Genomic DNA, 24,669 nt, shown 5'->3' on the forward strand with positions numbered 1-24,669 from the left:
CTGCCTTATTCCCAGACAGCTCCTATTCTCTGGATATGACCACATTTATGCATGTTCCGTATCCAGCCTCGGTGATCGTGACCATCTGACGTGCATTTTGGATTCCAGTGACACTGAATAATCTCTCACAAGGGAATATGAGTACATTAGTACTAACTGCTATTTGACGATAGGGAAGAGAATAAAATAATCACTTCTTGACAAGCCCCTTCTGAGAATCTTTTGTAGGAAAATGAGTGCCTTTTACCTCCTGTTTGATTAGGACTGAGAAAACCATCATAATATATGAAGTCAGCAAGAGGCTTTCAAAGGGACCTAGGGCAGAGCAGTTTCATGCAGTGGCAAAGGTACACTCAAGAAATCACCAGCGAAGGCAACAGAAAAAGATGGGCCCAATGAAGACTGGGCAGCTGGAATCCCAGCACTTTGAAAGGCCAAAGCAGGAGGATCGCTTGAGCCCAGGAGTTTTAGTTAGTTAGTTATTAATAGTGTGTGCTTGTACAAACCTAGATAGTATATATATTTTTATTTATGTCCCAGCCCTGTTACTGAACATTAGGCATTTCCCCTGCTTGATCTGCAGTGCCTTTGTAAAGGGCCGTGTGTCAGCTTTCTCTGTATGTTCCATTAGAATCTTAGGGACTTAGGCTGGGCACAGTGGCTGAAGCCTGTAATCCCAGCACTTTGGGAGGCCAAGGTAAGCAGATCACCTAAGGTCAGGAATTCGAGACCAGCCTGGCCAACATTGTGGAACCTCATCTCTAATTATTATTGAATAATTAGTTAACTATTTATTCGTGATTAATAAAACACCTGAATTTTTTTTTTTTTTTTTTTTTTTTTTTGAGATGGAGTCTTGCTCTGTCACCCAGGCTGGAGTGCAGTGGTGCCATCTTGGCTCACTATAAGCTCCGCCTCCCAGGTTCATGCCATTCTCCAGCCTCAGCCTCCTGAGTAGCTGGGACTACAGGCGCTTGCCACCACGCCTGGCTAATTTTTTTTTTTTTTTTTTTTTTTAGTAGACACGGGGTTTCACCATGTTAGCCAGGATGGTCTCGATCTCCTGACCTCATGATCCACCCGCCTTGGCCTCCCAAAGTGCTGGGATTACAGGCGTGAGCCACCACGCCCAGCCCTGAATTTTTAAAATAGTGGGTGGGTTGGGATTTGGATGGCGCCATCTCCTCCCCAAAGTCTAGAATATTCTCAGTTGGCTTTAAACTGTGGTCTTAGCCATGGCTAGTCAAGCAGAACCTGAAAGGGCACATACGGCGGGGCATGGTGGCTCAGGCCTGTAATTCCAACACTTTGGGAGGCTGAAGTGGGAGAATCACTTGAGCTCAGGAGTTTGAGACCAGCCTGGGCAACAGAGCAAGACCCCATCCTTAAAAAATAACCGGGTGTGGCGATGTGCATCTGTAGTCCCAGCTACTCAGGAGGCTGAGGCAGGAGGATCGCTTGAGCCCAGGAGTTGGACGCTGCAGTGAGCTATGATTATACCACTGCACTCCAGCCTGGGTGACAAAGCAAGACCCTGTCTCTCTTTAAAAAAAAGAAGAAGAAGAAGAAGAAGCATAATACCTAGAAACCCTGTAGAAGGGAAGTTACCGGAAATGACATTTATTCACCTCTAGCTTGGAAACATGCTGAATGGCCAGAACATCCTCCCGGCACCGCCTCTCCATGTTCTTGTTTTATGTAGAGTTGCCTCATTTCCTCCAAGGAGCTCCCTTTAGAAAAGATCGAAAGCAAACTAGTCCAAAAACACCTTCAGAGAAGAAAGCACCCCCTACGACCACCCCACAGCAATGGCTCCTCTCACAAGAAAGCCCTGCAGAGCTGTGGGCAGAAACGGCCACATCAGGCCAGGTGGGGTGGCTCACACCTGTAATCCCAGCACTTTGGGAAGCTGAGGCGGGAGGGTCACCTGGGGTCGGGAGTTCGAGACCAGCCTGGCCAACATGACAAAACCCCGTCTCTACTAAAAACACACAAAAAAGTAGCCAGGAGTGGTGATGCATGCCTGTAATCTCAGCTACTGGGGAGGCTGAGGCAGGAGAATTGCTTGAACTTGGGAGGTGGAGGTTGCAGTGAGCCAAGCCAAGATCACACTACTGTACTCCAGCCTAGGCAACAGAGCGAGAGTCCGTCTCTACCAAAAAAAAAAAAAAAAAAAAGGATTAAAAAGAAAAAAAAGAAACAGACCACATCAATCCCCAGCGAGCTCACAGACCTTTCTGGAGCCCACTGGAGCATCACCATACTTTGGAAATGTGCCATCCCTCCCCTAGGCCACTGAGAGGGAGCAGCATCTCGGGCAGGGCCCTCCTCGCAGGACTCAGACCAGCTGGCTGTCAGGGAAGCCACCAAGCACCCGACTGAACAGGCCCCTGCTCCTAAAACCCCAGCATCCAGGGGTTCAGGAGTGCAAAGGCCTTTGCCCTGATGCCTATTTGATGCCTACTCTCAACACAAAAGGGCTGTGTCTCTTGTTAGCGGAGGTCCTCCCAAAGGTGTTGACAACCAGCTATATGAGTCCCTCAGCCTAACATATTTTGTTTAAAACCACACACTGCTTTTCAGACACCAGGAAAGCCTCTACTCCTTCTGTTTGCTGTTTCATGGCACTGCCTACAAAGTATACTTTTCCTCCTCTGCTTTTCACCTCTGCAAAGATTCTTCCTTTTGTTTTTTGTTTTGTTTTGGTTTTTTTTGGGCAGGGGTGGGTGCTTTTTTTTTTTTTTTTTTTAAAGGTAGGGTCTCCACTCTTCACCCTGTCACCCAGGCTGGAGTGCAGCAGCACAATCATAGCTCACTGCACCCTCCAACTCCTGGGCTCAAGCAGTCCTCCCACCTCAGCCTCCCAAGTAGCTGGGACTACAGGCATGTACCAGAAACCCAGCTAATTTTTTTATTTTTTGTCGAGGTGGGGCCTCACCATGTTGCCCAGGCTGGTTTCAAACTCCTGGGCTCAGGCAGTCCTCCCACCTCAGCCTCCCAAAGTGCTGGAATTACAGGCATGAGTCACCACACCCAGCCTTCATTCTGCTTTTGCTGAGTTGTACGTTACAACCTTACAGCATCCCTACACACATTGCCGTGCCTGGGCACGCACTCACACTGGGCAGACCAGGAGCGTGAGGGACAAAAGATGGCCCCAGCACTGTTGACTCCATTCGCAAGGGCTAGCTTCCCCTCGCAGGCACAGCTGGCTGTTCCGCAGTGAATGCCATCGGTGAAGTCCATCGACCTGTTGTCAGGCATGGCCACTGATCAAATTCTTCTCTGTTTTCAGCAACTGGAAGAAAAACTCAAAGGCCAGGCTGACTATGAAGAGGTGAAGAAAGAGCTGAAGTAAGTACAGAGACCCCTGTGGCCCCTCACAAGCTGGGGCGCATTAGGGCCATCTGTTAACAATGCCAGGCCGGTGACAGGCAGCCTTGGCCCCCTGCCCTCTGGCTCCGCAGATGCCCCTAAATGCAGCCAGAGTTCTGCCACTCCACGGTGTCCTGAGCTACCCAACACTGTGGGCGTTTGCCCTCGGGCCTGTCCCTGAATTCTTTGGACTTTTGCTAAAAGCTGTGCATGCAGGTATTCCAGAACGCATGGAATCAGGGGCATAGTGCTTTTACAGAAATGATCAAATATGACCTTGTTTTGCAACTATAAATTCCCCAAACAGAAACAAAGCACAGGAGGGAAACGTTTTCGGGTTGAAGGTGGGCATATGGCCTCACGCTGCCCTGGCCTCCTGGCCTCGGGAACTCTGTCTTCCAATCTCTATTCTCCATCTGTGAGGCTGTAGCCAAAAGCTTATCATCTTTTCAGGGCTAATGATGGCATTCTCAGTTCTCAAGCTTCAAAGTTCCCTTCTCGGCCAGCAGCCCCCACCTCTGCCTCCTCACCCTGAGCCTGCTTTGGCACTCTGGAGCTCCCAGGTCCTGGTCTTTACCTGTCCCCCCACATCCATCATGCTCCAGGCTCACTGACCTCCCCTACAAGCCTGGAGCCTGTGGTCAGACCCTCTACGTTCGTAGAGCTCCCCTGGATCGTCAGCCATTCCAAGCCTTCCCACTGGCATCCCCGCCTCACTCCTAGGTTATTAAACACTGCAAACGAAGGTCGCCTAGGACATGGTGACCAGCCCCACAGGTCCCCCATGCTTCTCGCGGCTGGAGCCCTGCTGGTTTGAGGCTTCCTCGGGGGTTCCTCCCTGCCCTTGTCACAGTTACCCCAACCACTATCCACAGATGCCCTAGCCCTCTGCTAGGGACAGACTCCCGCCTCTGGTCTTGGGTGCCACCTCCCATTTCTGCAGGCTGCCCCCTCCGCCTAGACCTTGGGTCCCTTCCTTCCTGCCCCTCCTGCTGTCCCATCAGCCCCTTTCTCTCTTGCTATTTTCCATTTCTCCTTTTAAGATGAGCCTACACCCACTCACCATGTTTTCTTTGTATTGTTAATTCCATTCTGCTAAGAAAAGCTCATCGGGCGTCCTCTTGAACCATCTCACTTCCATGACCAGCTTTCTTCTCTCGCCTGGGACCCCCAGCCTCCCTGGCGTCTGCTGGCCCTCGTAGTCCCTGTCCCCACCATGCTCTCCCCGCCGAGAGGTCTCATCCCCTCTCCAGCTGCAAAGCCTCTGCCGGCACCTCCTCGGACAGACCCCTACATCCCTCTAACAGTTCCAGCCTCTGTAACTTACTTACTTGCTTACTTACTTATTTATTTATTTGACAGAGTTTTGCTCTTGTTGCCCAGGCTGGAGTGCAATGGTGCAATCTCGGCTCACCGCAACCTCCGCCTCCCGAGTTCAAGCGATTCTCCTGCCTCAGCCTCCCAAGTAGCTGAGACTACAGGCATGAGCCACCACCCTGGGCTAATTTTGTATTTTTGGTAGAGATGGGGTTTTTCCATGTTGGTCAGGCTGATCTCAGTCTCCCGACCTCAGGTGATCCACCCACCTCAGCCTCCCAAAGTGCTGGGATTACATGTAACTTATTATTAAACATTACCTGGCCAACCTTCTCCACCTGCCTCTCCTATCCCATTCTTTCCTTCCTTTCCCTCTTCTTCCCTCTTCCAAAAAGAAAAAGAAATTGGGCCTTTTAATTTTGAGCCAGAGAAACTCTGCTGCAAAGGCCTTTGCCCAGCCTCACCCTGGGAGTTAGTTGTCGTCTTCATTGTCTTCTTCTTCTTCTTCTTCTTTCTTCTTCCTCTTCTTTTTTCCTCTTCTTCCTCTTCTTCCTCCTCCGCCTCCTCCTCCTCTTCTCCCCCAACCCCCACGTTCACTTCATCCCCTGGGAGCTGAGGCTTCCAGGCTCCAGCCTGCAACACATACCGGTCTACTCCCTCTCATCCACAGCCTTCTGGGTCACAGGCTGCCCCTACCCCCACTGCAGGGCTGCCTCACCAGACCCGCTTGTCACGGCATTCCTGCTGACTCTTTCTGTTGCATCTGCACACTACAGGCCCCACCACCATGTGCACATCTGGAAGCCCCACTAAGGTGGCTTCTTTGCCCAAATGTGCTCCTAGCTTCCCACTTCCTGGTGAACCAGCTGTGCTCTTGGGATCTTGCCTGTGTCCCCTTCTCAACATCGTCCCATTTCCACTTCCTCACCGCCACGCAACAGGGGGTGCTGACCTCAGATCCTCACGTGCCGCAGCACAAGACACCCTGTCCCTTCAGGGCCCTTCTCCAATGCTTGTTCATCATGACGCTGAGACGTGGTCTCCAACCCATCAAGATCCCTCCTGCTGGGGTCCTCACAAGTTCTGCCTTAATGGACCACTTGGAGTCTTGCCTATTACCTGTAATGGCCTGTAAACTTCCTGGAGTACGGACCAGGAGTGGTTCTGATTCCCCACGGCAACAAGCAGATAGCAGGCTGCTGGTAGAGATCTGTAGAATAAATAAAGAGACACGTGGTCTTTTATTACATAATCCTAAAGAAAATAGGAAACAAAGGACAGGATTCCATCTTAAGAAACCCCTTTTGGCCAGGCACAGTGGCTCACACCTGTAATCCCAGCACTTTGGGAGGCTGAGGCGGGCGGATCATCTGAGGTCAGGAGACCAGCTTGGCCAACATGGTGAAACCCCATCTCTATTAAAAATACAAAAATTATCCAGGTGTGGTGGCTCACACTAGGGGGACAGAGGCCGAAATCGTGGCTGCAGGAACACGGCAAAGGTCTGGTTGACACTGCACCTGCGAGTCGTAAACCTCACAGTCCAGCTAGCCTGCTCTGGGTCTCTCTCTTCCATCCTTGGTATTTCAAAGAAACACTTGCAGCTCCTTCAAAGCCACATAGCCTCACTTCCCGTCTTCTCCCTGGTAAACTCAGCAAAAAAGGGACATCCACAGCAAAAGGAACTCGAGAAACAGTAATAATCCTGGGGACCTGGACTCACTGAGACAGCCCAGAGACTGTAGTGATCAGGGTACGGCCCTTTTCAGTGCCAGTGAGAAGAAGGGAGGGAGAAGTCACCTTCTGTTGCCACACCTTTGTCATTGCGCTCCTTCCCCAACCTGGGGCTGTAGAGAAGGTCTGCCCACCTCGCTTCTGAGTCATCCAAGTCTAGGACGTTGCTCTTTGCCTATGTCCCCTGGTCCCCAGGTAGGTGCCAGTTAGGAGTGAGGTGTGGGCAGTGGCCACCCTGGTAGGTTCCCCTCTCTCTGGCTTCTCCTTACAACTTTTTCCTTCCCTTTAAGCTTTACAAATACATTCCATTTGCAACAATGTTATGTCTGTATTAAACTTTAAAATTATACTCTGAACAGACCTGGTGTGATTCCATATGGAATGATTTACATGCTAGGCAAGAAACTTTTGCCAGCCAACTGCTAGTTGAATAGTTATTCTAGAGACATTATCAGATTCTATTACTGCCAGGGAAGTTGTTAAAGTTGACAGTTCTTCAGTTCCTGGAGAGCAGAAAATTGTAATGTTAATGCTTATTAATGTGGCTGTTGTCAAAGGTATAAGTAGAAAATAATCACTCTGGTGGCTCATGCCTGTAATACCAACACTTTGGGAGGCTGAGGCGGGTGGATCACTTGAGGTCAGGAGTTCGAGACCAGCATGGCCAACATGGTGAAACCCTGTCTGTACTAAAAATACAAAAATTAGCTGGGCATGATGGCACATGCCTGTAATCCCAGCTACTCGGGAGGCTGAGGCAGGAGAATCGCTTGAACTGGGCAGAGGTTGCAGTAAGCCAAGATCGTGCCACTGCACTCTAGCCTGGGTGACAGAACGAGACTCTGTCTCAAAAAATAAATAAAATAACCCCTCTGTCGTGCTCTTGCAGCATTCTGAAGTCCATGGAGTTTGCACCGTCCGAGGGCGCTGGGACACAGGTACGTGTCTCACTCAATGGTCAGCACTAGCGTCAGCCCCGCCACTGGTTACCACTGGTCCCTCCAGCATATCCCACGATCTCACTGTTTCTACGAGACCTCTCGCTTACAGCCGATGAGTCATACTTCGAGAACATTTAACCAAGTTAAAGCAAATTATCTTTTTTTTTTTTGTCTCTCCTTTTCTTCCATGTGTCCAAGGCATGAACCAGGCATAGATCAAAAGCCAAGCTGGGGATGAACAAGGGATTGCTTCATCCCTAACTGATAGGAGATGGGCACTACCAAAAAGCAAATTATCTTTAACAAAAAGAGGCAAAAAGAGAAAAGCTAGTGTTTTCCAAACTGGTAACTGAAGTGAAACTGTGATTTCACTTGAGCAGGTACTAAGAACATAAATAAAAAACAATTTCAGATTGTGTTTAAGAAGGCCAGGCTTAGTAGCTCATGCCTGTAATCCCAGCACTTTGGGAGGCCAAGACAGGAGGATTGCTTTGAGGCCAGGAATTTGAGACCAGCCTGGGAAATATAGCAAGACCACATCGCTATTAAAAAAAAAAAAAAAAAAAAAAAAATAGCCAAGTACTATGGCATATGCCTGTGGTCCCAGCTACTTGGGAGGCTGAGGCAGGAAGATCGCTTGAGCCCAATAGTTCAAGGCTATAGTGAGCTATGATTGCACCACTGCACTCCAGCCTGGACAACAGAGTGAGACTGACTCTATTTTTTTTTTAATTGTATTAAAGAGCAGCCAAAAATGGATTGGTTTAGGAACTTTAGTTACACGCTGCCTCAGCAGAGAAGGCACAAGGGAAGGATGACAGTGGCCCAGGGTCATCTGGTTGCCAATTAAAATTGACATCCCAGACCAAGCACGGTGGCTCACGCCTATAATCCCAGCACTTTGGGAGGCTGAGGTGGGTGGATCACTTGAGGTGAGGAGTTTGAGACCAGCCTGGCCAACATGGTGAAACCCTATCTCTGCCAAAAATTTAAAAAATTAGCTGGGTGTGGTGGCGCACATCTGTAATCCCAGCTACCTGGGAGGCTGAGGAAGGAGAATCACTTGAACCCAGGAGGCAGAGGGTACAGTGAGCCAAGATCGTGCCACTGCACTCCAGCCTGGGTGACAGAGTGAGACTCCGTCTCAAAAAATTAAAAAATCAAATCAAATAAAATTGACATCCTAAGTGGAATCTGACTCCTGATGCCCAGAAGACAGCCAACATCTTTGTGGCTGGCAAAAAAAAGAGAAGTTCCCTTTACAGTAACATTCGGACAGACGTTTGTGGCTTGGCAGCCAGTCTTATGGCCAAATGAGGCGCGGGTTCAGGTCGCTTGAGTTTGAGAACAGATGAGAGAATAATTAATTTTTTAGAAGCTGTGGAAGTCTAAGAAGGAAAATGACTTCAACTAGAATCCATTCTTTCCAAAGGGAACTTGTTTTCCACGTGTGTTAAACGTCTTGGGGGAAAATCAGCTGTCCGCAGCCCACTTCCTAATCAGATCGAGAGCTGGGTGGGAACGCGGACAGATGAAGGAGGCAGGGCTCCGGGCCTCGCGGCCCGGGAAGCGGGTGGGTGGCCGGCCCCGCAGTGAGACTCCCGCTCTGCCCCTTCTAGGATGCGGCCAAGCCCCTGGAGGTGCTGTTGCTGGAGAAGAACCGCTCGCTGCAGTCCGAGAACGCCGCGCTGCGCATCTCCAACAGTGACCTGAGCGGTAGGTTGGCCGGGCTTCGCGCGTGTGCGGTGCTTGGTTCGCTTCCAGGGGTCGGTCGAGGAAGAGGAAGGTGAATCGTGTGTCTGGGCAGATGCATGGCCAGAGAAGCGCCGGTTGACGAGAACCTTTGACTAACGCGTGTTGGGTGTCCTCCTCCTCACCGCTCCTCCCTTCCCTTCCCCGCCCTGCTTAAAGCTGGATGTCGAGACGGGCCAGCCGCACAGGCTCTGCGGAGGTCAGTTAGGGGCAGTGCGGCTGGAATCCCCGGGAGGGACAGCTCGGAGGACGTCGGCCTTTCTGATCTGTGTCTGGTTGTGCTACACAGAGGCCAGGGGCAGTGTGAACCCAGCCTCGCTCTGGTGGTGTTTTCAGGGACAGCCCCGGGCCTGCCGGGTCCAGTAGAGGTTTTTCTTCCTTGGTCAGGTTTCCCCTGGGGACGCGTCCCGCATCCTTAGCCTTTCTTGGCTCATCCCCCAAATGGTGGCGTCACTGACTGTGCTTCTGGTTTGGGCAGCTGGTAAAACGCGTACAGGTGTCTCGGGCTCTAATGGTATTGCATTCTCAAAACGGGCGCGCGCCTTCACATCCAGGGGGCTCGGTACGGTGCATCCGCCGCAGAGCAAGAGGTGCGAGCGAATCCATTGGTCCTAAAATGTCAGTGTTTGCTGCTCCTCCGGCCGGGGCCAGTGGGCCCAGTAAGAGGCCCGCGACCCGTCAACTCTTCCCTGTGTGTGTCACCGGCTCCTTGTCACGCTAGGAGTTTGAGTCTATGTCAAGGGGACTCTCCAGGCTGCAACGTACAAGAAAGGCGCAAACATGAATGCATGTTGCTTGTTTTGGGAAGCCTCGTTTGGCTGACTTACAAATTTAATCGGAAAACAAACCAACCCACCTCATTGGCCCTTGTAAAAAAAACCTGCACTTTTTTTTGTTTTCCCTTTTGCGGGGGCAAACTTTTGCATTTTGGTCTTGGTTTTTTTTTCCCCCTTTGGAATCCCCCATAATGCATTCTGTTTGCCCTTCCTTGTAGGGTCAGCCAGGAGGAAAGGGAAAGACCAGCCTGAAAGTCGGCGCCCGGGATCTTTGCCGGCCCCCCCTCCTTCTCAGTTGCCCCGCAACCCGGGGGAGCAGGCTTCCAATACTAATGGTACACACCAGTTCTCACCAGCGGGGTTAAGTCAAGACTTTTTCAGCTCATCCCTGGCAAGCCCCAGCCTACCCCTGGCTTCTACAGGAAAATTTGCACTAAACTCTCTTCTCCAGCGGCAGCTAATGCAGTCCTTCTACTCCAAGGCTATGCAGGAAGCCGGAAGCACAAGCATGATTTTTTCAACAGGTCCATACAGCACAAACTCCATATCTTCCCAAAGTCCATTACAACAAAGCCCAGATGTCAATGGCATGGCCCCATCCCCCAGCCAGTCAGAAAGTGCTGGGAGCGTCTCCGAGGGCGAGGAGATGGACACTGCAGAAATCGCCCGGCAGGTCAAAGAGCAGCTGATTAAGCACAATATCGGACAACGTATTTTCGGACATTATGTGTTGGGACTGTCTCAAGGGTCCGTGAGCGAGATTCTGGCCCGGCCCAAGCCATGGAATAAACTGACTGTTCGCGGCAAGGAGCCATTTCACAAGATGAAACAGTTCCTCTCCGATGAGCAGAACATCCTGGCCCTCCGTAGCATCCAAGGCAGACAAAGAGGTGAGAGACTGGCATTGGGTGGCGCCAGCGTGTGAGCCCGTCACAGAGTTGCACATGTGTGTGTGTATGCGTGTGTGTGTCTGTGTGCGTGATGAAACATTTGTGCATCACATCAGGTAAAGTTCTCTTTACTTCTGCCACGTCCAGAGCTCAAGGGTGGCCCGGCATGAGTTAAGGCTGTTAGATTTGGGAGATCTGGCCTTTGAAACGCACTCAGCACTCCGTACTTAGGAAACCCTATAATATTTCAATACTAGAGATCGTATCAGAGGGAATTGCATTACATGATGTATAGCGTCTCGGTATGCTTAGTGGCCATGGGTCCAATTGGCCTTGGGTGCTGGTCTCCCTTTTGGGAGGAGCCCTTAAGTCCCCTCCAGCCCCATAGCAGCAACGTTGACTGGGCTCGATCGTCATGCAAAGCTGGTTCTGTAGGGAGAACACATCACAGATGACACCTCCCCTCTTCCCACCCCACAGAAGAAGGCGTGTCCCATGGCCACCTTCCCTACATTGTTCACAGTCCATTAGTGATTTGTTTAGCATTATGAGTAAAACAGGCCTGGCTTGAGTAAAATACACAAAAGTTTCATTTAAGCACCCTTTCTACCCCACCCTCCATAAAAAGATAAAATGTCAGTCACATTCATAATTTCAAAAATCCCAGCCGGGCACGGTAGCTCACGCCTATAATCCCAGCAGTTTGGGAGGCTGAGGTGGACGGATCGCTTGAGTCCGGGAGTTCAAGACCAGCCTGGGCAACATATATTTTGTAATATTTTGATCTACAAAAAAATCAAAAGGTTAGCTGGGCGTGGTGGCGTGTACCTGTGGTCCCAGCTACTTGAGAGGCTAAGGCAGGAGGATGGCTTGAGCCCAGGAGGTGGAGGCTGCAGTGAGCCATGATTGAGCCACTGCACTCCAGCCTGGGCAACAGAGTGAGAACCTGCCTCAAATAAAAAAAAACAAAAAAGAAAGTTCCTTTTCTGTTTAAGACCAGGGGATCAATGTGCCACATCAACAGAGCTATAGAGGGGTCATTTCATCAGACCTATTTGAAACACCCTGAAATTTAGACTCAAACAGAGCAGGGAGATGTTTTGAACAGCACCAATTTGCACCAAGAACATGCAGTGTTTTATGAGGATGTTAACCGAAATTGAATGTCTTTGGATGATTAATGCGAGCTTTGTTCTGGGGGCTGGCGGGTGATCCTCCTTCAAGGCAGTCCACCCTCCCGTGGACCTCCCTGGCCTCGCTGCCGTAGGTCGCTACTTAGATTTCCCCCATCTCCTTTTGCAGCAGAGCCACGGCCTCTGCGGGCCGATCAGCCAGGGAAGGGCCTCTCAGAAGATTCTAGAAACTCCCGAGTTGCACAGGCAGCCCTGAGCCCTTTCTTTAGCGACAGGCGGCTCAGATTTCATGTCACACAGCCCATATCGTCAACACCACCATTCCCCTGATTGTTTTGTTCTTACCACACTTGTTTTTCAACAGAGAATCCAGGCCAGAGCCTGAACAGACTATTTCAGGAAGTACCGAAACGAAGAAATGGGTCTGAAGGTATGTTGCAGGCAGGCGTTTTCTTTGCAGTCAGTCACCTAGGGAAGCAGCATGTCCTTAGCTGTGTATTTGGGTTAAAACTGTGCAGTGTGATTCTGGCCTGGAACCTGATGGAAAAACAGCTAGTAAGTATAAAACAAGGCACGGGTTCAAGCACACCCAGCCCCTTCCTCCCGAGCTGCCTGCCCTCTCCCGAGCGCAGGCGGGGGTGAGAAGAGGCATTGCTAAGCTAAGTCGCCCGAGTCTGAATCCCAGCCCACTTCAGATCCTAATTACCCGGTCCCCCGTTTTTCTCAGATGCAGTTGAAAAAATAACAGTGGTTGCTCTGAGAAAAGTCAGGTGACCCCATCAAATTAAATACTGCTGCTTCCTTGTATTTTTAACTCGGAAACACACTCAAGGTCCTACAGAATGGACACATCCCACATCATCCCGGTGGCATACTTGTTTTTAAATGGTGGTATACTTGTTTTGAATGCAGTGGTTCCTATTTAGGAAGATAGTAAGAAATTAAACTATCCGGGTGGCTTCCCAAAAGAGCTGGGGCCGGCCCCTGGGCCATAGTAGCTTCATTTTCGTCGGTGTGTGTGCCTGCACAAAACATCACCATGTGGCCGAAAGAATCCATCCTCCCCCCTTAGGAATTTCTGCAGGCTCCTTTCCTCGTTTGTAAATTTTAAAAAGATATTATGTGTTAATAGGTGCAAACAATTTTTTAAGTTAAGCCTGTCTTTCTTCACCCTGTGCCTCTGAATGATTGATAGACAATCAGCCTCAAACCCTCTGCCCTCCTTTCCCGTTTATCCTGTGTGGGACCCCAGCCTCCAATAAACGTCTAACCCCGAGGAGAGTCAGTCCCAAGCCACAGCAGTTGCTTCTAAGTGACTCATGAGAAACATTGCCTTTTAATCACTCGCCTTTTATATATATGGATTAAATGATCGGTTCTCCTGGGTACTAACCCACGGGTGGTGTCCGGCTCTGGCAGAGTAACATTGACCGTAAGGTCAACTGAGCAGGAAATCCCTCCTGCCCAGTGTCGCTGTGAAGTTGCACTCACAGCAAACACAGGCCACTGGGAGGCCACGTCTGCCTCCTTGTGTCACCAGCCCCCACCCGGGGCTATATATCAGAATGATGTCTTCGCGCAGCGCTGATTTTTGTCCGAGGTTTGGGTTTGATGTCATTGGCGCAACTTCTCCCCACAGGTAACATCACCACCCGGATCCGAGCCTCGGAGACTGGCTCTGATGAAGCCATCAAGTCCATCCTAGAGCAAGCCAAGAGGGAGCTCCAAGTGCAGAAAACTGGTACAGCTTCCATTTCTTCACCCACTGTCTTCCAAACTTAATTAAGAGAATTGTCATGAGTGCTCTGGTCAGCAGTAATTAACTATTTTTTTTAAACAGTAATGAATGCCTGTTCTCAAGCATTTAGGCACGTAGAGAGAAGCAGGTCTGTGTGATCTGTATTTGCCTAATAGTTACCTTTTTTTTTTTTTTTTTGAGATGCAGTCTTGCTCTGTTGCCCATGCTGGAGTGCAGTGGCACGATCTCAGCTCACTGCAACCTCTGCCTCCCGGGTTTAAGCGATTCTCCTGCCTCAGTCTCCCGAGAAGCTGGAACTATAGACGTGTGCCACCATGCCCACTGATTTTTGTGTTTTTGTTAGAGACGGGGTTTCACCATGTTGGCCAGGCTGGTCTCAAACTGCTGACCTCCAGTGATCTGCCCATCTCGGCCTCCCACAGTGCTGGGATTACAGGCGTGAGCCACCGTGCCTGGCCCTAGTTGTAATTATTCACAGAAATTACGCTCCTCAACTTTGACAGAACCACTTGCATTTCAGAATATAGCACAGGAAAATGAATACTAAATATAAAAATTATCAGAGGCCAGGTGCGGTGGCTCACACCTGTAATCCTGGCATTTTGGGAAGCTGATGGGGGAGGATGACTTGAGTTCAGGAGTTTAAGACCAGCCTATGCAACGTAATGAGAGACCTTGTCTCTTAAAACACTAGCCAGGCATGGTGGCATGCACCTGTGGTCCCAGCTACTTGGGAGGCTGAGCTGGGAGGATTGCTTGAGCCAGGGAGGTGGAGGTTACAGTGAGCTGTGATCGTGCCACTGCACTCCAGCCTGGACAACAGAGTGAGATCCTGTCTCTTAAAAAAAAAAAAAAAAGAAAAAACGAAAAAAATTATCGGGAAACGAGCCCCAGGAGGGCACGTCAGGGAGCACTTTCACTGACACCTCCTTTATTACCCTCTACATCTGCGTGTACCAAAGGCCACCAGGTCATCGAGCTGTAGCGTCAGGCCCTGGTCCTTGGTTCAGACAAGATGCCTGAATGTTTCACTGACAGGGGCCATGCTGGGGAAATACACAGTGTGGTTCTCCCAAATAACCCACACTTTGCAGTAGGTCAAGTTAGGATGAGAAGCATGTCCCCCGCTGAAGGGGGCCGCCGTGCTACACTCTCACCCCTGTTTCTCCGTGCAGCAGAGCCGGCCCAGCCTTCCTCCGCATCCGGCAGCGGGAACTCCGATGACGCCATCCGCTCCATCCTGCAGCAAGCCCGCCGGGAGATGGAGGCCCAGCAGGCCGCCCTCGACCCTACCTTAAAGCAGGCACCGCTGTCCCAGGGTGACATCACCATCCTCACCCCCAAGCTTCTGTCCACCTCGCCCATGCCCACCGTGTCCAGCTACCCGCCTCTCGCCATCTCCCTGAAGAAGCCCTCCGCAGCTCCTGAGGCTGGTGCCTCTGCTCTGCCGAACCCCCCGGCCCTCAAAAAGGAGGCCCAGGACACCCCTGTGCTGGACCCCCAGGGAGCGGCCGATTGTGCACAAGGGGTCCTGAGACAGGTGAAAAACGAGGTGGGCCGCAGCGGTGCCTGGAAGGACCACTGGTGGAGCGCGGTGCAGCCGGAGAGAAGAAACGCCACCTCCTCTGAGGAGGCCAAGGCTGAAGAAACGGGTGGCGGGAAAGAGAAGGGCAGCGGTGGTGGCAGCCAGCCTCGGGCCGAGCGCAGCCAGCTCCAGGGACCCTCGTCTTCGGAGTACTGGAAGGAGTGGCCCAGTGCCGAGTCCCCATACTCCCAGAGCTCAGAGCTGAGTCTGACTGGGGCCAGCCGCAGTGAGACACCGCAGAACAGCCCCCTGCCATCCTCCCCGATCGTGCCCATGTCCAAGCCCACCAAGCCCTCCGTTCCCCCGCTGACCCCCGAGCAGTACGAGGTCTACATGTACCAGGAGGTGGACACCATCGAGCTCACCCGGCAGGTTAAGGAGAAGCTGGCCAAGAACGGCATCTGCCAGAGAATCTTCGGGGAGAAGGTAAGGGATCTGATCTGGGGGCTTTGGTTCTCCTGTCTCTTCTCCTTGCTGAGGACCAAGTATCTATCCCGGAGCCTGTGACCCTCACCCATTGCAGTTTACCCAAGAGCGGAGCATAAGGCATCCTCTGTTCCCAGACTTCCAAGGTGCAGCTGGTGAACATTCCAGCCCTTGATCCCATTTGCCGAGCCCCAACTGCAGCCAGGTTCTAGGCTCAGCCTTTCACCTGCATGCTGCCCTTTCGACCTCTCAGTTACACTGGGAAGTGGATGGTAAAATCCCCAATTGACAGGGAAGGACACCGAGGCTTGGGGACGTTAACTACTTGCCCCAAGCTGGCCAGCAGCCGAGTCCACATCCAGCTTTTGCTGCCAAGGGGAGCTGAGAGGCACCCCTGCAGGCTTCTTTGGCCAAAAAAGATCTGATCTGATCACACAGAGGGACCACCAGTACACAGAGAGCCAAAAGGGACTTACTAGAAAAAGCTGCAGAGAGCATTATTGTTCCTTTCTGTGTAACTCTTGGATATTGTTCAGTCAGAGAGGTCAAGCAACCTGCCCGGGGACACACAGCTTGGGGATGGCCCAAGCAGGGTGGCCCATGTTTCCCCATCATCCTTCCCTGGCTCAGGAAAGTGTAATCGTGCATGGACGAGCTTCTAGGCCTTTCTGTTCTTGGCACTTTCCTGGTCACTGAGATTCAGGAGAATGAGGGTTAACCACGCCTGCCAAATCTAAAATAAACATCGTGTCCTAGTATCATTTTATTTATTTTTTGAGATGGAGTCTCACTCTGTCGCCCATGCTAGAGTGCAGTGATGCTATCTCGGCTCACTGCAACCTCTGCCTCCTGGGTTCAAGCGATTCTCCTGCTTCAGCCTCCCGAATAGCTGGGATTACGAGTGCCCACCACCACACCCAGCTAATTTTTCTATTTTTAGTCGAGTCGGGGTTTCATCATGTTGGCCAGGCTGGTCTCGAACTCCTGACCTCAAGTGATCTGCCCACCTTGGCCTCCCAACCCCCTACCATTTTAGATTAAATAATGGAGTGCTGAATAGAAGAAGCACCCCTCTCCCCTAAAAGGCACCTTCCTGAGGGAGCACGTGGCTGGATCAGCAGGGGACGAATCCCACCCCCTCCCCTGCCAAGCCAGGGTCCCTGCATGGTGCCGTCCCCACACTCCCCGCCCTGCCTTCCACTCAGTGTTTGCCGTATGCTGTTCTGTGAATCCCGGTGGTGTCCGATGGCGAACTTTGCCCTGATTTTGCAAAAGGTGAAGGGGGGGCGACTAGAAATGAGGATGAGTATTTCAAGCCCCTTAAGATTTCTAGTTCAGTGTTGTAAAAATACCATTTGAGAACATTGAAATAGACATTCGTGCTCATGCCTTAAATTTAGCAGAGACTTAATAGCATTGAACTTGTTTGGCCCGTGAGTGCAGTTTTATTCTGGAACTTGAGAACTTTTCGAAAGAGTGATCGGATGCAGCCCCTAAATATCCCAGGGCGGCATCTGTGTCCTGTGGGGGGTGTTTGTGCCTATACATATGTATGGCCATATGGGAGCGTCAGAAAACTCGGGTGTGTATACGCAACTCGGCGATCATCTACGGCGGAATGTCATTCCCAGGCTGGCTCCCCAGGTCCCACCAGCTCACCTCTGGGCCCCCACCTTTGATCAGGATGTGGTCAGAGTAAGCAGACCTTTTTAAATGCTGGCCTGGCTCGGCGTTTGCAGAGGACCCCAGCTTCCCCGGTCCCACCGCCCCACCTCTGGAGGGATCTTGTCCCTGGCACCTTAGCCTTTCCCGGCGCCACCAGGTGAAGAGCAAGGTGCTTGTACACACCTCCTCCGCAGGGTGTCAGGGTGACAGCCCTGCCGTCTTGGCAGGATCAAGACCCTGGGATGAGACCCTCTTCCCTCCCTGGGAGCTAAGAGCTGTGGCTGTAACCATGGCTCACCCGAAAGTCCCCCTGTGCCAGGGTCTCAGCCACCGTTGATCTTTAAATGCGTATTCCCTGCCCACAAGCTGTCACTGCCACCAGGCCGCAGCTCTGTGCTCTGAAGTCAGCCCTAGACACGCCCTCTGCGTGTTGCGTGTGCATTGCAGCAGCATCTGTGGCATCATGCTAATACCCAGGCACTAATGGCCGTGTGTGTTCGGTGCTACTCCAGGTGCTGGGCCTGTCCCAGGGCAGCGTCAGCGACATGCTGTCCCGACCGAAACCGTGGAGCAAGCTGACGCAGAAAGGCCGAGAACCCTTCATCCGGATGCAGCTCTGGCTGAATGGCGAACTAGGCCAGGGTGTTCTACCCGTCCAGGGCCAGCAGCAAGGGCCAGGTAATGGGGGTCCTGCCACAGGAGAGGGGCTGCCCCCACTGTAGCAAGGACCTGGTCACAGCAGCCCCACCTGGGCTATGCAGAGAGGGAGGAGGCCGCCCCAGGAGGTGGCCAGCCACACTCCCCACCGTGGGCTGGTGCTGGGGGACAGAACCATCCCCTTCCTCCACAACCTGTCGCTGTGGGACTGACTTTAGTGTTTAGGAGAGAAGATCATGCCTGTCTAATTTTATAAGCAGCAGAAAATGAGTTACCAATTTAAAAAATGCTGTTTATACATAAATACAGGTAAAAGTCAAGTAGCTGAATCAGGGAGTCAGGAAAGAAAGTCAGCCAAAGGTACTAAAGTGGAAGATGTCACAGGCAAAACCTTTCACCTGCTCCTGGCCCGGGGGCCTGGCCTTGCAACAGCAGCGCCTCCCCGGCCCACGGGTCCCCATGCCCGCCCCTCCCCGGGCCTTGCCACATTCAGTTAGGAAGCTTTAAGCCCTGGGCCACGTTCCTTCCTTTAATTATAACCTTTTTCTACTTTAGTCCTCCACTCCGTGACGTCGCTCCAGGACCCGCTGCAGCAGGGCTGTGTGAGCTCAGGTAAGCAGCCAGTTTCTGTTGCTTTGCATGAAATGTCTCACTGCCTTTTCTGTTGTCCCGTGCTCTGATCCTTCCCGGGGAGACTCCAAGGGACCCCACGTTCTGGATTTGAGGAGCTGAAATATGACATCCTGTCTGCAAATGGGGTCCCTCTCTGTGTCAGTTTCTAAAGGAGAACAGGCCGACAGTGCGTGGAGGGACTCTGCCAAGGTTTGCACACCCACTGTCACAGAGCCTTGTGTTCAGGGCTGGGGTCTAAGTCGGAGACAGATTCCCCACTCGGGGGGCTTACCGTCTCATAGGAAGGGACAAAGCACGGCACACGTCCCTCTCCTGGCGGGGTCGTGTCCGGGGACTTCTTGTCTAACCCAAACATCCAGGCAGCCTCTGAGCAGGAAAATGGGGAGCTTGGAGCTTGAGCAGTGGGAAAGGTAGGGTAGCAGAAAGGAAATGGCCAGAAAACCCCTGAAGACAGCTCAGGTGCGAACGGATGGAGACCTGGGGACTGAGATCAGAGCCTGGGAGCAGGTGGTGGCTGCAGGCTGAGAAGCTCGGGCTCCTTCCTGTCTGCATTTCACAGCCTCGAGGTCTCCAACCACACTTGTTCTCTTTGCCACACGGTGCCTGGGCACAGCCCACCGAGGCTGACCCGTGGCCACGGCTCCCAGGCTCCCTCCTGCGCCCCCCGCCTCCCTTCTCCTGCGCCGATCCCACACTTGGAGCTGAGCTTTTCACAGCCAGCTTTTAGGAACAGCCAGCACTGTGAGCTGGTCCTCTTTTTCCCTTTCTGTATTTTTCTAAACATGTTGATTCGTCTCCATATCCCATTGATTCATTGAAAACACAAACAAAGCTAACAGGAGCACGAAGCCCGCCAGCTTGCCGCAAGCTCCACGAGGGGGAACGTGTAGCGCGGGGAACAGCTGTGTGGCAGTGGCTGCTGCTTCTGCAAGAGCCCAAACCCTCACACAGATGCAGCCAGAGCACCTCGGTGGCATCCAAGTCCCCAGTTGAGAGTTCTGCATGTTTTCCGTGTTTTGATTTGATTATGACCAACGTGGGGGTCAGGAGGCTGCATCTCACCCGCGCCATGGGTCTTCTTGGCTGGACATCTAGGTGGAGCGGGCGCCCATCGGAAGAAGGGATCGCTCATTCTGGCTTGGCCAATTTAATTAGAAAGTACCAAGAACTAATCCAGCACTGGCTCGAGTTCAGAATACTTCAGGGGAAATAATGGACGTAGCTGTTTGTGCTGGAGTTTTATGGACGTCTGCTTGGAAAGTTCGCCTTGACCCCCTGCTCTAACGGGAAGTTGGCCTTCTTTAAACTCACAAGAGTATTTGAGTCCATTGAGGCAGGACTGAACTTGGCAGAAAGTGACTAATGTTTTCTAGATCAAAACCCCTCATTAGGCCAGGTGCGGTGGCTCATGCCTGTAATCCCAACACTTTGGGAGGCCGAGGCGGGTGCATCACCTGAGGTCAGGAGTTTAAGACCAGCCTGGCTGACATGGTGAAACCCCGTCTCTACTAAAAATATGAAACAATGAGCTGGATTTGGTGGCGGGAGCCTGTAATCGCAGCTACTCGGGAGGCTGAGGCAGGAGAATTGCTTGAAACCCGGGAGGCAGAGGTTGCAGTGAGCTGAGATCGTACCACTGCACTCCAGCCTGGGCGACAGAGCGAGACTCCACCTCAAAAACAAAAACAAAAAAAAACCCTCGTCCTACATAAAACAGGAAGTCTCCCCTGGTGCCAGGCCTGCTAACGATCGATGCCAGAAGCAACTTCTCTGTGACGGAACAAACCCTTGAAGAATCACGTTTTACTTTGTATTGTAACAGATCATCGCCACTGTGCTGGAATATTCGCACAACAGTCACATTTCAAACCTAAGAAAAACACACTAGGCTCTTAAGAGGAATGTAAATGATATTTGTAAAATATCAATTGGCTTTATAGAATAAAGTTAAAGACTCCTGGGCAATCTCGCAGATTGGAAGCAGGAGAGAGAAAAAGGCAGTGAGCCCCTGGATGAAACGGAACAGGGTGTAGAAGTTGCCAGTGGTTTTTGTGAAGAGGCAGCAGATGGGTGTGTCTCCCCCTTCCATGTCATTCCAGCAAGAGGGGAGGTTGAGCACAAATCACTTACCCAAAACCCTGAAGTCATAGGAAAGCCACCAGCAGAAGCAAAAATCATGGTGACTAGGGAGAAAAATGGAAAAAGATTTCTTACATGGCAGGAAACTTTTTTTTTTTTTTTTTTTTTTTTTTGAGACAGAGTCTCCCTCTGTCACCCAGGCTGGAGTGCAGTGGTGCAATCTCAGCTCACTGCAACCTCCACCCCACCGGGTTCAAGTGATTCTCCTGCCTCAGCCTCCCAAGTAGCTGGGAATACAGGTGCCCACCACCATGCCCAGCTAATTTTTGTAGTTTTAGTAGTGACAGAGTTTCACTATGTTGGCCAGGCCGGTCTCGAACTCCTGTGATCTCAGGTGATCCCCCTACGTCGGCCTCCCAAAGTGCTGGGATTACAGGTGTGAGCCACTGCACCTGGCCAGGAAAATTTTAAAAAATTGTATAGCATAATGATGGCTAAGTGAAAATATTTCTCTGGACCAGGAAGACTAGGAGGGCTTTGCCAGAAAGAAAAGAGATTATCACATGGCTTTCCTCATCTGAATCTTTACTATCAGAGGTTACTTTTCAAGGGAGTTTCACACGAGGCTCACATCTGTAATCCGAGCACTTTGGGAAGCCAAGGCAGACAGATCACCTCAGCTTAGGAGTTCGAGATAAGCCTGGGCAACATGGTGAAACCCCATCTCTACAAAAAATGCAAAAATTAGCCGGGTGTGGTGGCACGCACCTGTAGTTCCAGCTACTTGGGGGACTGAGGCGGGAGGATTGCTTGAGCCCGGGAGGTTGAGGCGGGAGTAAGCCAAGATCACGCCACTGCAGTCCAAGCTGGGTGACAGATGGAGACCCTGTCTCAAAAAAAGAAAGAAAAAAATTAAAAAAGCTATGTTCACAGTATATGGAGTGTGTGTGTGTGTCTGTGCGTGTCTGTGTGATGGAGTCTCACTCTGTCGCCCAGGCTGTAGTGCAGTGGCACAATCTCAGCTCACTGCAACCTCCGCCTCCTGGGTTCAGGCGATTCTCCTGCCTCAGCCTCCCAAGTAGCTGAAACTACAGGCATGCGCCAGCACGCCCAGCTAGTAGTATTTTTAGTAGAGACGGGGTTTCGCCCTGTTGGCCAGGTTGGTCTTGAACTCCCAACCTCGGGTGATCCACCCACCTCAGCTTCCCAAAGTGCTGGGATTATAGGCATGAGCCACCATGTCCCACTTAGTATATGGAATTTAATTTAGAAAAATAGAGTTGCTTTCTGACAGTGGTTTTTAGTAAATCCTTGGGATGAGTGACATGAGAGACTCTAGAATCTTCCTTGACAGTGTCTCTGTGGAAGCTTCCAGCATTGCTGCCCCTGAAGCAGGGGAGTGAGCCTCTGTCCTAAGATTGCTACAGGATTCTGATTCCCTATTCTTCCCATGGCTACCCCAGAATCCTTTCAAGAGGCCCCCAGACCCAGAAGATGCTCCCTCCATTGCCTGCCTCAAGTAGCTCGCCGTGGTAGAACCAATGTCTGCAGGAAGGTCATTGCAAGCCTGGCTTGGCTTCTTCCTGAATGTCAGTGAGAAACGCTCAGTGCTTGAGATTCTGGGCCTCGAAGATAGACTGGCGGTTGGTTTTCCTTCCCAGGTAGGCAGGGACTTTGGACAACTTGCTCAGCCAGCCACAGCCCTGCAGTAAGGGAAGCGGGCTTACAGTGGAGTCTGTGGGGGCGGATGGCTCTGTGCTCGGTTACCATGGCGATCAGGTGCCCTGCGCTACAGTGGCCTCACCCATCTGAACAGCAAGCTGCCGGCCCAGGAGTCTGTTTTCTTTTCCTCACTGAAGAGCTCCCGTCAGCCTCTTCCTGCTGGGCTCTGTTGCCCTGTCTGTCCCTCCATTTTCCTTAATGACTTAGATGCCAAATTTGCCAAAAAGGAGGGAGAAACTGACATTTCATTCACATCATCACTTTTTCCTCTTGGCCGATACAACTGGTTCTGAATGTTCCTCTAAGAATCCGAGCATGGGGTGACGGCCTTGGGCATTAAGGAAATTTGATGCCATTTTTAAGCAGCAGCGTCACTAGTGACCTACCACTTTTTCTTAGACGCTGTTGAGGACTTGAAAAGGCGCAAGGTGAGCGGTAGGTTCCATGCCAGTCATGAGTAATTTTTTTTAAGATAAAGGGTTTTTAAAAGACAAATCTTCAGATCAGTTACCTGTTCATAGATTTCCTGGTATGTCTTAATTTTCTACAAATATTTTTGTGTTGGCTTCTTGCAAAATGCTCAACACCTTGGGGTATAAAGGGGGGTGTAGTTACAACCAGGGCCATCTTTGATCTCATTTGGAAAGCTTCATTTCAAGATGGAGTTGCAGGTGGTCCTTGGGGACTGATTCTGCAAGCCCCTTCTGTCTGTTAGTCATTCCAGGCTTCATCCCTCATTCCTGGACCTCACACTACTTAACCATAGCAAATGTTCGTAGAGGAGGTGGGGGCTCATTAAGGCTTGTTTGCTCAGAGTGTGGCCTTCTGATCATTTAGCAATTTATTTTATCTTATTCTATTTATTTTATTTATTTTTTATAGATAGACGGGGACTCACTCTGTTGCCCAGGCTGGAGTGCAGTGACACAATCACAGCTCAATGCAGCCTCAATCTCTCAGGCTCAAACAATCCTCTCTCCTCAGCCTCCTGAGTAGCTGGGACTTATAGACACTTTCCACCACACCCGGCTGGTTTTTTTATTTTTTGTAGAAATGGGGTCTCTCTCTTTTTTATTCTTTCTTTCTTTTTTTTTTTGTTTTTGTTTTTTGAGATAGAGTCTCGCTGTGTCACCTGGGCTGGAGTGCAGTGGCGCGATTTCGACTCACTGCAACCTACACCTCCCGGGTTCAAGCAATTCTTCCTCAGCCTCCCAAGTAGCTGGGACAACAGGTGCCTGCCACCACACCCGGCTAATTTTTGTATTTTTAGTAGAAATGGGGTTTCGCCATGTTGGCCAGGCTGGTCTCGAACTCTTGACCTCAGGTGATCCGCCCGCCTCGGCCTCCCAAAGTGCTAGGATTACAGGTGTAAGTCTCCACACCCAGCCTTTTTTATTCTTTATTTCCAAATACCCAAGTAAGCTGGAGAAGTAGGGGGTCTCTGTTGCCAGGGCTGGTCTCAAACTCCTGGCCTCCCAAAGTGCTGGGATTACTGATATGAGCCACCACACCCGGCCACTTTGTAACTTTTTAATGTGGGAGCATTTCATTGCTGTGGCTAACAAGCTGTTACATCTGCGTTCACGCTGGCTTCAGGTGTATTGTGGCTATCCAGGTGGAAGGATGGTCCCCTGCAATTGGCTGAATCGTGAAATACCCAGCTCTTTCCTGGCGTGTTAGGAATGATGAGTTCCAAGTCTTCTCTGTTGCCTGTTGCTGTTCCCAGTCAGCCAACAAGAGTATCAGTTGCCTCTTTGAGGAGACAGCTGCTATGGTCTGTCTCTAATGTGGGTGGTCCAATGTGTGCCCCTCTTTGACGTGAAGCCCACGGGGCCATGGGCTGTCCATGACCTTGTACAACCAGGAGATTCCTGTGGCCACAGCCCCTATCACAAACAGGTCCACGTTCCTTTTGAATGTGCGTGCGTATCATGGTCATGGCTCTTAGCTGGTTCCCACCAGACATCCAGGAACACTTGTCCAGGGCTCCTGAGCTTTGAACTCTGCAGTAAGATTCTAAAGCAGTGTCCTTGATAAGCAGTTGGCTCACCCATGTTCATGGCTAACAGTCAGTGTCAGGGGCATGTGGATAGCATGTTCATAGGGACAGGAGGGGCTGATTGCACCCCTGGGAATTCCACAGCACTGTCTAAAGCAGGCAGGGGCCAGGCGCGGTGGCTCACACCTGTAATCCCAGCCCTCTGGGAGGCCCAGGTGGGTGGATC

General features: G+C 51.3%; 1 protein-coding gene and 1 non-coding gene across 10 annotated transcripts in view; one reads left to right on the top strand and one right to left on the bottom strand.

The window, feature by feature from the left end:
• Nucleotides 1-24,669, top strand: part of CUX1 (cut like homeobox 1) — a 465,511-nt gene that overhangs the window by 367,626 nt on the left and 73,216 nt on the right. For 5 of the 9 annotated variants that reach the window (XM_055292664.2, XM_055292665.2, XM_055292668.2 and 2 more), the window contains 3 exons: nt 3,296-3,354; nt 7,316-7,364; nt 8,987-9,083. In XM_055292664.2, the coding sequence (XP_055148639.1) occupies nt 3,296-3,354; nt 7,316-7,364; nt 8,987-9,083 (205 nt within the window). Of the gene's footprint in view, nt 1-3,295; nt 3,355-7,315; nt 7,365-8,986; nt 9,084-10,113; nt 10,786-12,282; nt 12,349-13,557; nt 13,660-14,852; nt 15,689-17,865; nt 18,032-18,565; nt 18,623-24,669 lie in introns of all 9 variants that reach the window. The other 4 variants (XM_063646291.1, XM_055292663.2, XM_063646292.1 and 1 more) reach the window with 1 other exon arrangement.
• LOC129490908 (small nucleolar RNA SNORA48) lies at nt 7,553-7,682 on the bottom strand. Its single transcript, XR_008660378.1, has one exon. It is a non-coding gene; the product is annotated as a small nucleolar RNA SNORA48 (small nucleolar RNA).

The sequence above is a fragment of the Symphalangus syndactylus genome, chromosome 9, assembly GCF_028878055.3.
Source record: "Symphalangus syndactylus isolate Jambi chromosome 9, NHGRI_mSymSyn1-v2.1_pri, whole genome shotgun sequence".
In the NCBI taxonomy this organism is placed as follows: Eukaryota; Metazoa; Chordata; class Mammalia; order Primates; family Hylobatidae; genus Symphalangus; species Symphalangus syndactylus.